The 12,531-nt window shown below is 46.1% G+C and overlaps 1 protein-coding gene across 1 annotated transcript in view; it reads left to right on the top strand.

Annotated features, from left to right (window-relative positions):
* SETD2 (SET domain containing 2, histone lysine methyltransferase) overlaps positions 1 to 11,437 on the top strand; it is a 91,258-nt gene extending 79,821 nt beyond the window's left edge. Inside the window, exons 17-19 of the mRNA XM_059389591.1 lie at positions 8,342 to 8,422; positions 10,200 to 10,301; positions 10,608 to 11,437. Coding sequence (XP_059245574.1) covers positions 8,342 to 8,422; positions 10,200 to 10,301; positions 10,608 to 10,769 — 345 coding nt within the window. The 3' untranslated portion in view covers positions 10,770 to 11,437. The remainder of the gene's footprint in view (positions 1 to 8,341; positions 8,423 to 10,199; positions 10,302 to 10,607) is intronic.
* Positions 11,438 to 12,531: the final 1,094 nt, after the last annotated feature.

Below are 12,531 nucleotides of genomic sequence, written 5' to 3'. Positions count from 1 at the left end.
ACATTTACATTACTTGGTGAAGGGCAGGCACTTTGGGTGGTAGGAGAGCTGTTCTTCAGAGATTTTTAAAAATCTCCTCACAGAGGAGAAATAAACTATATATGAAATTTTCACTGGTTAAAGATTTAAGAAGGTTTTGTACAGATTTTGGCTTTAGGTGCTTTACCTATCAAGAATAAAAGGAGGTTTATTCAGCTTATCTATGACCTAGAGGTACTTAAAATAAAAATTGATTGAATGCATCTCTCAGGAGAGTAGCTGAGTGGCTCCTCAATGTCTACAATGTTTATATCTCAGGGCTTTTGTCAGAGCCCTAAAGTTCGGAATGACGCGTCAGATAGAGGGATTTGTAAGCACCAAAGCAGAGAAACTCAAACTCTTATGAATGGTTTTACAACATACCTTTTCATTACCCATGACTCTGACAGTCTCTGCCTTTTGATTGGTGTGTTTAATCTATGGACATTTAGTAAATGTGTCAGTAAGGTTGGGTTTAAGATCTATCCTCTTACTATTTTCTAATTTTTCATCTGTCTTCTGTGGGTGTGTGTGTGTGTGTACTTTCTTTTGGATTAAATTTATATTTTTGCCTAAAATAGTTCACTGGCTTTTTTATTGGTTTATTAGCCATTCCTCTTTTATTTTTTAGTAGCTGCTATAGGGAGTGGCTATCAGAGTATAGTGATTATATAAATCCTTAGGGATTTTAAGACCCTTTCAAGGGAGCCATGAGGCCAAAACTATTTTCATAATAATGCTAAAATATAAGCCTTTGCCACTCTCATCCATTCACAAGTATACCGTGGAATTTTCCAAAAGATACATGACATGATTGAATACAGAAGGAAGTGAGAATCCAGCTGTCTTCTGTTAAGCCTGACATTTAAAGAGATTTCCAAAATATAAAAAACTGTGCCACTCTTACCAGTTTCTTTAGTTTTGGAAAAGAAAGTTATCTTTCCACAAAAAAATTATATTCACTTATGATGGTTTTGTTAATGTTGTTTAAAAAGAAATGAATATTTTTTTCTGTTTGAATTTAATTCCCCCCCTTTTTTTAAGATTTTATGTGAGAGAGAGAGCATGCACACAAGTTGAGGGGAAGGGGCAGAGGGTTCCCGCCAAGCAGGGAGCCTGATGTGGGGCTCCATCACAGGGCCCTGGGATCATGACTGGAGCCCATGGCAGACACTTAACCGACTGAGCCACCAAGGCGCCCCTGAATTTAATTTCTAATACGGTAAATTTGGTTAGATAGAACCCATATGAACAAAAGCTCTCTGGGATCCTCAATATTTGAAGAGCAGAAAGGAATCCTGAGACATAAAAGTTTGAGAACTACTGCTCTGTAGCTTACAATATGAATATTTATCTTATTAGAGTGTCCTGTTATATCAAATACCATTTTATGGATAATTCTAAGAACCTCCTTACATTTTGCCCCCTCCTGTCCATTGTTCTATTGTTGCCATATATTTTTTTATTCTTTCATATGCTATGAACCCCAGAATTTATTATTTTTTGCTTTAAATAGTTTATTATAGGTTAAAGAAAATTTTTTAAACTTGGGAGCAAAGTGGTTTTTTTTTTGACCACATATTTGCCATTTTTCATACTCTTTATTCTTTCATGTAGATTTGAGCTTTTTCTGGAACCCTTTTCCTTTAGACTGAAGAGTTTCCTTTAATATTTCCTCTAATATTTCAGGTCTAATGGTGATGAGTTCTCTCAGTTTTCATTTGTCTGAAAAGGTTCTTGTCTTTCCTGTTTTCTTTTATTTTTTAATAGACTATTTTTTAGAGCAGTTTTAGGTTCATGTCAAAATTGAGTGGAAAGTACAGAGAATTTCTATATAACACCTCCCTGTCACTGCACATGTGTGGCTTCCCCCCCACTATCAACAGTCTGCCAGAGTGGTCCGTTTATTACGGTGAACCTGCCTTGACATATCATTGTCCCCCAAAGTCTGTAGTTTGCATTAGGATTCTTGATGTCGAACACTCTGTGGGTTTGGTAACGTGTGATGGCATGTATCCACTGTTACAGTATCAAACAGAATAGTTTCACTGCCCTACGTACCTTCTGTGCGTCCCTCCCTCCTTTTCTACCTCCCTCATTCCTATCCCTGACAACCACTGATCTTTTTACTGTCTCTCTAATTTTGCTTTTTACAGAATGTCATTGAGTTGGACTCATAGTATGTTGCCTTTTCAAATTCATTTCATTCACTTAGCATTAATACATTTAAAGTTCCTTCATTATACAAGTAAGTCTTTTCATGACTTGCTAGCTCATTTCTTTTTAGCATTTAACAATATTCCACTGTCTGGATCTACCACAGTTTATGTATTTCTCCTCTAGCTACTGAAGGACATCTTGGTTGCTTCCAAGTTTGTGGAAGTTTTTATGGGCATAAATTTTCCATTCGTTTGGTAGATACCGAGAATCACAGGTATGGATCCTATGATAAGTGTATGTTCAGTTTTGTAAGAAACTGCCAGAGTACCTTTATTTATTTATTTATTTATTTATTTATTTATTTATTTATTTAAAAGATTTTATTTATTTATTTATTTGACAGAGAGAAATCACAAGTAGATGGAGAGGCAGGCAGAGAGAGAGAGGGAAGCAGGCTCCCTGCTGAGCAGAGAGCCCGATGCGGGCCTCGATCCCAGGACCCTGAGATCATGACCTGAGCCGAAGGCAGCGGCTTAACCCACTGAGCCACCCAGGCGCCCAAGAGTACCTTTATTTTTGAAGGATATTTTTACTGGGTAGAGACTTCTAAGTTGATACTTTATTTCCCCCTTTCATCACTTTAAAAGGTGTTACTCCATTTTTTCCTTGCTTAACAGTTGTTTCTAATAAGACTATACTTATCTTTGTTCCCCCAAATATATATCTTTGTTCCCTTTCTGTCTGTGTGGAGAAAAACCTTAATTTTGTCCTTATAATTGGTTTTTAAGAATTTGATTGTGGGGGCGCCTGTGTGACTCAGTCATTAAGTGTCTGCCTTCAGCTGGGTCATGATCCTGGCTCCTGGGATTGAGCCCTGCACTTGCTTCTCCCTCTACTGCTCCTCCTGCTTGTGTTCTCTCTCTCACTCACTCTCTCTAAAATAAATAAATAAAATGTTTAAAAAGTAAAGAGAGGGGCGCCTGGGTGGCTCAGTGGGTTAAAGCCTCTGCCTTCGGCTCAGGTCATGATCCCAGGGTCCTGGGATCGAGCCCCACGTCGGGCTCTCTGCTCAGCAGAGAACCTGCTTCCCTTCCTCTCTCTGCCTACTTGTGATCTCTGTCTGTCAAATAAATAAATAAAATGTTTTAAATTAATTTATTAATTCAAATTTAATAAATAAAGACAAAAGAATATATGTATAGAATTCTGTGGGAGCACAGTGATTAATAGTCTGAGAAGATGCATCAGTGATATGTCAGAGAAAACATGATTTTACCTGTAGCCAAGGTAGGCAGGAAAGAGCATTCTAGGTAGATAAAGCAGTTTTTGCAAAGGCATAAAGTCAGGATAAGACAGAGTATATATAGGAAATATAATTTGGTACAATGAGAGTTCGGTGCATATGGGGTAGTGAGCAAGACAAAAATACGGAAATGTAGGTCAGATTTTAATTGTCTTAAGATCTTGGTGTCCTACTGATGTGATTACTGTATGATAGGTACTTGGGAATCAGTGAATGCTTTTAAAGTAGAGGAATCAGTTAAATGTGTTTCCCTTGAGCAATACATTTTGGGGGCTCATGGGCTCACTTGTAAAGGTAAGAATGGTAGCAGGGAGATCGGATTGGAGATTATTATATTAGCTTAGGCAAAGTGGGGGGTTAAGAATGGAGATTTTGGGGATTCATGCAAAGATGTTTAAGATGCATCGTGGTCAAGGCTTCACAAACAAGGATATGGAAGAGGCAAGGATAGCCTAACGATGGCTTGGGGAGGTAAAATCTCATTATTCAGTCTAGGGGATGAAGGAAAGATGAGGAGGAGGTTTGGAAATAAGTTGAGTGTGGATCCAGGATAAGAAATGGCTGGTAGGCAGTTCTGTTTAGGTTTGAGTCATCAGTAAATTGGTGGTTTTTTGAAACATTAGGGGGATATGGTACCCATATGGGTAAGGTGTGTAATGGGCAGAGAATTCTTTAAGGAGTGCTGTGAGATGCTGGATGGTTGGTTTTGAAAGCTTTTGATGCTGAGACTAAGCATCGGTGAGAGTCCTCCTTCTCTGTTTTCCTCCAGTGTTGTTCCCTCCTCTTTGTCATCTTGTGCTCTCTTCCATCATCCATCATGTGGTGAGTGTAATGTCAAGCCTTCCCTTTGAGGACTCAGACGTGAATCATTCCTGACTGCTTGCATGATTGAGAGCAGCTTTTACTGCTGTTTTCTGGCTTTTAATGAACATTCAGACACAAGTGTAGTAGATGTCCTAAGTGTAACTATGTGGAGTGTTTGTTGGGTTGAGGGAGTCGGAAGAGGATGGGATCAGAGGCCAAGAGTCTTTTCAATTAATGGTCCCATCTTTGGCATTGGGGTAATTTGCAAAAGGATTCCATATGAAATCACTTCCCAGCAATGGAGAGGGATCCAGGAAATCATATTTGAGAGAGGATTGTCAAAAACCAGAGCCCAGATCTCTGCAGACCAGATAGTTAAGTTGCCCAGTACGCACAGCCTGCCTGATAGCTGGGGGACCAGAGAGAAACTCCCAGGACTGTACTATACTCAAGGCCAGATGGAAGGAGTAGGGGGCCTTCTGGTTCTTAGTGATGGCTTTAGGACCTTCGTTCCGGGTTGATCAGCTCCACTTTTAGGGGAAGTAGATGGGGCCTGTGTGTAATTTATTCAGGCTTTTGAAACACTCTTTCTAGAAGCCACTTTAGAGATCTTTCTGTTCTTATCCAGTCTCCACCCTTTTTTTCTTGACAGAACGAAGTGTGGTGCCTTATTTAGAACTAACACTGAAATAAGTATTTTTGTTCTTTCTACTACCAGAGGTGGTCGCAACTCCAACACAGAATATACTGAGCTTTTATTATTTTCAAGGCTCCTTCTTACTTCACCTTTTAATTGATGTACACAGGCTCACATGTTGCAGAGTTTAGGTTGAATTGTATAGTGTTTCTGATAAGCTCAACTTCTGCTTCTGGATTCATGCTGCCCTGAAAGATACGAAAGTTCCTCCTTGAATAATGTTTTACATTTTGTGTTCCAAAGGACATTTACTAAAATCCCCAGAGAGAGAAACATTAGGTTGGTATATCCTGCTCTCTTTGTCAGGACTCCTTCCAGCCAGCCTGTGCTCCTGAGTTCTGAGGCACTTGAGCTCTGGAACATGGTCATTTCTGCTTATATAACAGAAGATGGAGTTTGCGTTTGTTGTGCCAAACTGTGTGTGGTTACCAGAGCCACCCATTACGCTTAAAGTCATTCCCTTTCTGAGCTAGAAAGACTTGAAACCTCACCTCGGGTAGTGTGAAGATACTTAGGCCTTCCCTGTTATATTCATATCTGGTCATATTCTAGCCAGATGCCCTGGAGTCCAAATATACCCCTGATGAAGGCTGACAGCAGGGCGAGCTGCTAGAGGCAGTAAGGTCTGGCTGTCTCCCAGGCCCTCCGCCCACATTTCATTGTGTGCTCTCATCTGGCTGCTGTTCATAGTTTCCCGCCCGAATCCTCCATTGGCTGATGATGCCCCATATGAGCCAGTGGGCGGAAAAGGCAAGCTGATTATTGCAGAAACCCTGGGAAAACATTGTGGAGTTTTTTTGTTTTGTTTTGTTGGGTTTTTTTTGTTTGCTTTTTTTGCCTATCAGAGTGCTTTCCCCCTCTCTGATGGATTCCTGGAATCTCAGGAAGACCACTTGCATGACAGCTAGATGTTCTCTGCCTCATGGGAGAGCTCGTTATGTTTCTGGGACCATTGGTCCAGGCTAATTTGGTCTTTTCTGGTGTGGAAGGATTTTTAATTGGCAGTAGGCATTTGAGAAGGTTATCTACACTGGTTTTATTATTTTTTTTTTTAAAGATTTTATTTATTTGACAGAGAGAGAGATAGGCAGGCAGAGAGAGAGAGAGATAGAGGGAAGCAGGCTCCCTGCTGAGCAGAGAGCCCGATGCGGGACTCGATCCCAGGACCCTGAGATCATGACCTGAGCCAAAGGCAGCGGCTTAACCCACTGAGCCACCCAGGCGCCCTCTACACTGGTTTTAAAAATTACATATTATAGAGAGGCTGACATTTTAAATGGGACTTTCCTGGAGTTGGGGAGGTTTTTCATGTCCCTGTCCGTCAGGTGCTGTCCTTCACTCAGACTCTGGCTCCAGGTGTTGCTCGGCATTGGGCCTGAGGAAGTGTTAGCCGGTTTCTGAAATCATCTCTCATGCCATTTGCAGACCACAGACCAAGGAGGGATACGTGAATTTCAAGTATTCCCTTGAGCACTTCCTTTGGGTAATGATGTAAGTCTAGGCACTCTTCATATTCTTTTCTCAGCCCCAGTTGCTCAGCTCTCAAAAGGACCACAAGAGCTAGACAGAACTGAGTGGGCTGCACTCTGTAACTGTGTCTTTAATGCTCTACCACCCTCACCAAGTCAGAGATTAAATTAGAAAGCTGTTACATATGCACTAGGCTTACTTACTAGCTTTCTGAACACCTACCCCATTCAGAGGGAAGCCGAACACTCCTCTTTACACAGCGCCCTTACTGAGAGCCTGGCCTCTCCTGTAGGGCCAGGAGCCTTGAGACGGCTGTCCTACCTCCAGGGGCTTTCTGGAAGCCTTCCTGTTGCTCCTCATTTCTGAGAGCAGCTGAGGGTGTGTCGAAGTTTCCTTGGCTTATTCAGGCCCTTCTTGAGCCCTTGCTACCTGAGGTCTTACCGTGAAGCACAGCGGCCCACTCCCCTACTGGAAAAAATAACCACAAAACCCCAAAGCAAAACATTAGGAAACAGAGTTACAGTGTGCTTTTTGGTCCCATTTCCTGAAAACAGGTCGAATCTCTATGTTCTGAATCTGTATGTACTCTGCCCTCCCCTTGCTGCTCCCACAGCCACAGAAAGTAGAAAAATGGCAAATATGTGAGGTTTTTATAACAAATCAGAGAAAGCAGATTTGTAGCAGCCCAAAGCCAAGGGAGTGCCACCTTTCTCTGGAGCCAGTCCAGAGCAAAGGGAGCTGAATAGCTCCTCCATCACCAGTGCCTTCAGACTGTTTATGGAAATGAAATAATCAGCACTGGGGGATGGGAGGGGAGTCGAGAAATTCTCTGCTCTCAGCGGCTAGCGGAAACATGAAGTACCTCTAATAGCAACTGCGGTGTCTCTGTCCGTCTGAAAGCTTTCCAAAGGGAATGCTTGTAAATCTTTTCTCTGGAAAATTATGTTTACTAGTGAGGGGCTTGATGGTTGCTGGTGGGCAGAGGTGTGGGGAGATGGCCCTGCGTGGCATGTGCTCTGAATGCCAGGGCTGCCAGCCTCCGGCCTCTCGGCAGTGGCTGCTGAGGAGGAGCTTGGCAGCCTCCTCTCTAGCACAGCGGGGAAGGAGTATTTTTAGGTTTGTTATCATCATACGAGCTTGGGACAGAGTATTTTCTGTGTCTTTGCATCGATTAATCTGTTCACTTACTTGGACAGCCCTCATCTCCACGGCCCACCCCTGCCCCCCGGACTGTGACCTGTCTTTAGTCTTCACATTCCTGAGCTGGAGATACCAGCCCGCAGGGAGCCTCTGCTGAGGGCTGAGACTCTTCCCTACAGTGCAGCCATACTGCCTTCGGAGGAAAGATGACATGTGCCCAGGGGGAACGGAGAGGCCTGGATGAGGACCGTGGTGTGGTCTGACTGTCCAGTTCCGTGTGAAAGGTCTTCAGAGCAGAGCATTCTGCCCTTATCCTGGAATCCTAGAAGGTCAGAGCTGGGAGAAGTGGAACTCCCTGAGCTCAGGCCTCACTTGACAGTGTGCGTCCTGACGCTCAGAACAGGAACCTGAGAGGTCCATCAAACAGCACGTTCCTCTGCAGAGAGGGTGACTCTGAAACGACTGGAAATGCTAGGAACATCAAGGATGTAACTTTAACTTAGGGCAGAGAATGTGGTTCAGAGGAAGGAGGCCACAGCCAGGTGTCAGGATTGAAACGTGAGGTGAGACTGTGGGTAACAGCAGCCACGCTGACTCCCAGCCATGCTCGCTTAGGATTCTAAGTGGATCTTAATACTACGAGTCAGGTATCCCAACTGGGGGAAAGAAAGGAGCATTCTGGAACATCAGGACATCACTGACCTGACCTCTTGTGCCAGCACTGTTAACGTTTTCTTTTCCATTTCTAGACCTCAAAAAAGCCCAAGACAGCAGAAGCGGACACCTCCAGTGAGCTGGCTAAGAAAAGCAAAGAAGTATTCAGAAAAGAGGTAAGGTTTGGTGGGTGTGGGCCTAAGCTCCACAGGCTTAAGCCTGAGCCCTTTCCTTTCTTGTCCTGAGTGTTAGGCTGCCCTGCATTTGGGTCTTCCCTTGCTTTTTTGGTGTGACTGTATGGTCGCCACGTGAGGGGGACCCACTGGAACGGTCCTTTGTAGGTGGGTGGTTAACACTTTCATATCCATTGTCATTTCATCCCTCTAGCTGCTCCTGAGGTAGGCAAGACAGGAACTGTCATCTTATGCAGGTGGAGGACCTCTTAAGGTTCAGAGAAGATAAGTTCTAGACAGAAGACCTGAACTCCAGCCCTCTGGCTCAAAGTCCAGTTCTGTTCCTGCAGCCTTTCATTTGGTGGCTGCCTCATCCTCAGGAGATTGGGAGAAAGCAGCTCCTCTTCATGCTACTGGCAGTGTGTGTCTCCAGCTATCAGGGCACCAGCCTTGTCTGTCTCAGGGCATCTAGATTCTGAACTCCAGTCTTGATTCACTGACTGTTAGAGGAAACAGACCTGTGAATAAGGAATGGCCACTGTGTGCCGAGCATGCCATCTGGGGGCTGGAGGCCACTGTTCGGGGTGTCAGGAAGGGCTGTTGAGTCGGGCTTAGGAAGGGACCAGGTGGATCGGGAGGGATGGAACTTCAGGCAGTAGAACATGCAGTAGCAAAAGAAATCATCTTCCTTTCGAGGGAATTGTAAGTAGTCGACAGGCCGTAGCGGAGGGCATGTGCAGGGTGTTGGGGGGTGAGGCCGGCCACTGCGGCTGCTTCATCCAGGGCCTGTGTGTCGGGCAGTTACGGGGCACCCGTGCAGGGCTGGAAGCCAGGAAGAAGGAATTCCCTGACTATTTGGGGAAGTGGACTGAAGTGAGAGAGTATGGGGGCCAGAAGACCATAGAAAAACTGAGTAAAAGCCCTTTCCAAAGCTAAAATTTAGTTTGTGGTTCTGCCTGTGTGAACTTACTGGTATTTCGGCTCAGCCAACCAGCAGCTGTTTGCTCAGTGCCTACCTGGTGATAACAGCCTTGTCCTTTGAATGTCGGGAGCATTCTGGAGTTTCAGGGATAGGGAGACCCTGTTCATGGTGCTCCCTGACAAAGTGGCGATCGCTGACCTCTTTGCTTCCTTTGTACTCTGGGGTCTTAGCACTGCAGGTGCTTTGAGAGGTCCTGTGCAGGGGTCTCTTCTGAGAGCCTCTGGTAGGATAGACACTGTAGAGACAGCTCAGGAGGACACTGGACATTGTGTATGGGAAAGGGTCCTGCCCCGGGCTTCTCGCACTGGCTAGCTCACCAGGCCTGACGTGCTTCCTGTTGCTGCAGTGGGGGTCAGGTGACGTGTAACAGCAGATCTAAGTGACCTTCTGCAACAAATGCCTGTGTTCGTGGCATGGCTGAGCCTGCTGGTAGCACCAGAATGTTTTCTCTGCTCTGCCTCCAAGGCCGTAGTCTCTCCTTATGCCAAGGATGGGAGATTTTTTAGCGGAGACCCGGGGCTGCCATGAGATTCAGCCGTGGGGGCCCTTGCCTGGGTCTGCTTCTTCTGCTCTAAGTCCGGCTTGCTCGTCTATCCAAGGCAGCTCTGTCCCTCCCTCTTGGGGCTGACCTAGGATCCTTTTCTCTTCTACCCCACTGGCCTCATAGCATTCTTCTATCCAAAACCAGCCAACCTGAGTGGCGAAACAGGAAGGATTGGCTGTCTCATTATGTCCGCAGCGCAACCCCTTGCCCTCTCTGTACTTGTGAGCAGCGTGTGCTCTTTCTCCTGCCTGCAGATGTCGCAGTTCATCGTCCAGTGCCTGAACCCTTACCGGAAACCTGACTGCAAAGTGGGAAGGATCACCACAACTGAAGACTTCAAACACCTAGCTCGCAAGGTATCCCCTCTGCCCAGATGATGTTCTGGGCAAACCGTGTACCCTTCATCATAGAAAATGGGATTTCCTTGCCAGAGGCCGGGGCTGGGGACCCAGAGAGAGGGAGGGAAGGTTAGGGAAGGGAGGGCACCCTGCTGGAGGGCTCGCCGAGCTTAGCCTCCCCTTTCTGTTGACCCCCGCCCCCGCTGGCCCCAGCCTGTCTCTTTACTCAACCCCAGTCTTGGTGAGAAGGGCCCCGTGGCACCGGGCTGGCCTTACCCCCTGAGATCCTTCCCACTCTGGTCTCTCTTCCTGTGTCCTGGACAGCTGACCCACGGCGTGATGAACAAGGAGCTGAAGTACTGTAAGAACCCTGAGGACCTGGAGTGCAATGAGAACGTGAAACACAAAACCAAGGAGTACATTAAGAAGTACATGCAGAAGTTTGGGGCTGTTTACAAACCCAAAGAGGACACTGAATTAGAGTGACTTGTGGGGCCAGGGTGGGAGGACAGGTGAGCAGGTGGGACAGACTCGGCAGAAGTAACCCTGCGGGCCCGCTGCCCCCCCCTTCTGTCAGGGCTGTGTTACTGGTGACATGTCGCCCTGGGGAATTCAGACCTGCAGATTTCAGCTGAAAGCCACGAAAACGAGCCCCCTCTACAACAAGCGATCCCTGGTCATGAGCTGTTGGGGTGTGGTTGGAGGCCCATCAGAGGCAAGGGCTTAGGGAAGGACCCCGCTAAGATCCTGGCCAGGCCTAGCCCCACTCCCAAACCTGGGTCTCCTCCTTGGCGGTGCTGTCAGCGCACAGACCCATGCGCATCCCCACCCACGACCCCTCACCCTGACGATCTGTATAATATTTTAATGTATATGTGAATATATTGAAAATAATTTGTTTTTTCCTGGTTTCGTTTGTTTTTCATTTTGCTTTTAGCCTCTACATGCTAGATCACAGGAAGACTTTGTAAGGACGGTTTTAAGTTCTCCTGCAAGGTTTAATTTGTTATCATGTAAATATTCCAAAGCAGGCTGCCTTGTGGTTTTGGCCAGCCTTGTGCTATGTTGATAAGATTGATTTACTGCTTAAAATCACTTTACTTTATCCAATTTTTACTGAACTTTTTATGTAAAAAATAAAATCAATTAAAGAACTTGGCATGTGTGTTCCCTAAAAGCTAGTTAGGCATATTTGTAAATAGTGGTGTCACTGGAGACAGGAGAGATGGTGGCCGTAGTTGTTTGAAGTTCAGAGTTAATCCTTGAGCTTGGAGTTCTCCACAGGTCTCGCTGTGACTGACACTTGTGGCCTTGGGATCTTATGTGTGTGTTCAGGCTGGAGTCAGCTTGTGCTACCTGTATTCCAGAGCAAAAGAAGCGGACCTGAGGGCCTCATTGGCTGTGGCTTCTTCACTTTGGTTCATAGGTCAGGCAGGAGATGGGCACGAGTCTTCCGCTTTACACTTCCTAGCTGAGGAGAGATGCATTGACCCTCTTCCCTCCAGAACTTGAGGTCCCCAGGCTCATTGGAATGCTCCTTCGGTGGGCAGGTTCCCTGCCCTCCCCCACCAGGCACCCTGACACTGGGGTTGGGCAGGCACTAGAGGGAGGACCCATGTAAGGGGGTACAGTGCCCAGGCTGTGATTAAAAAGTGGACACCCGGAGGAGGTGGGGTTCAGTGTCGTCGTCCCCCCACCCCCACCCCCGCCCTCCACTTTAATGGACCAGTTGCCTGGGCTTCAGGAGGACCGCCGGCTGCAGGCTGGTCTGGAGCCATCTTTGCAGAGATTAGTCCCATCTCTTCCTCTCCAGGGCTGTTTTGCTCCCTGCAGCCACGCCCTTGGGGAAGGGGCTGTGGCTCCCTCAGTCTTGGGTAGGGTGGATGGCCGTCAGCACTCGCCTGCTAGGTGCTGTGCTTGGCACTTGGAGCTCGGGTTGTACTCGCTTAATCCCTACAACCCTGGGGACGGGGGCTGGCACTGTTTGGAGGAGATTCAGGCTCAGAGAGGCTCAGGAACTCATATCCTCATTGCTAAAAGAGGAGAAAAACACCTATTTTAAAGTCCTGCTCATTAGGCATGCTATTTAATAATGTAGCCAAAGTGTTTTCCCAGGCTACTGCGGCCTTCTCAAAACTATTTAAGGCACATTATCTCAAGTGGATGGACTCTAATTCAACCCTCTTAACATTTGAGAGCTATTATAGAGAATATCTCCGTTAATGTGCGCATGAAAAGGGAGTGGCTC

Source organism: Mustela nigripes, chromosome 2 (genome assembly GCF_022355385.1).
Source record: "Mustela nigripes isolate SB6536 chromosome 2, MUSNIG.SB6536, whole genome shotgun sequence".
Classification (NCBI taxonomy): domain Eukaryota; kingdom Metazoa; phylum Chordata; class Mammalia; order Carnivora; family Mustelidae; genus Mustela; species Mustela nigripes.
Note: the sequence above shows the minus strand (reverse complement) of the source record. Positions and strands in the feature narration are given on the sequence as shown.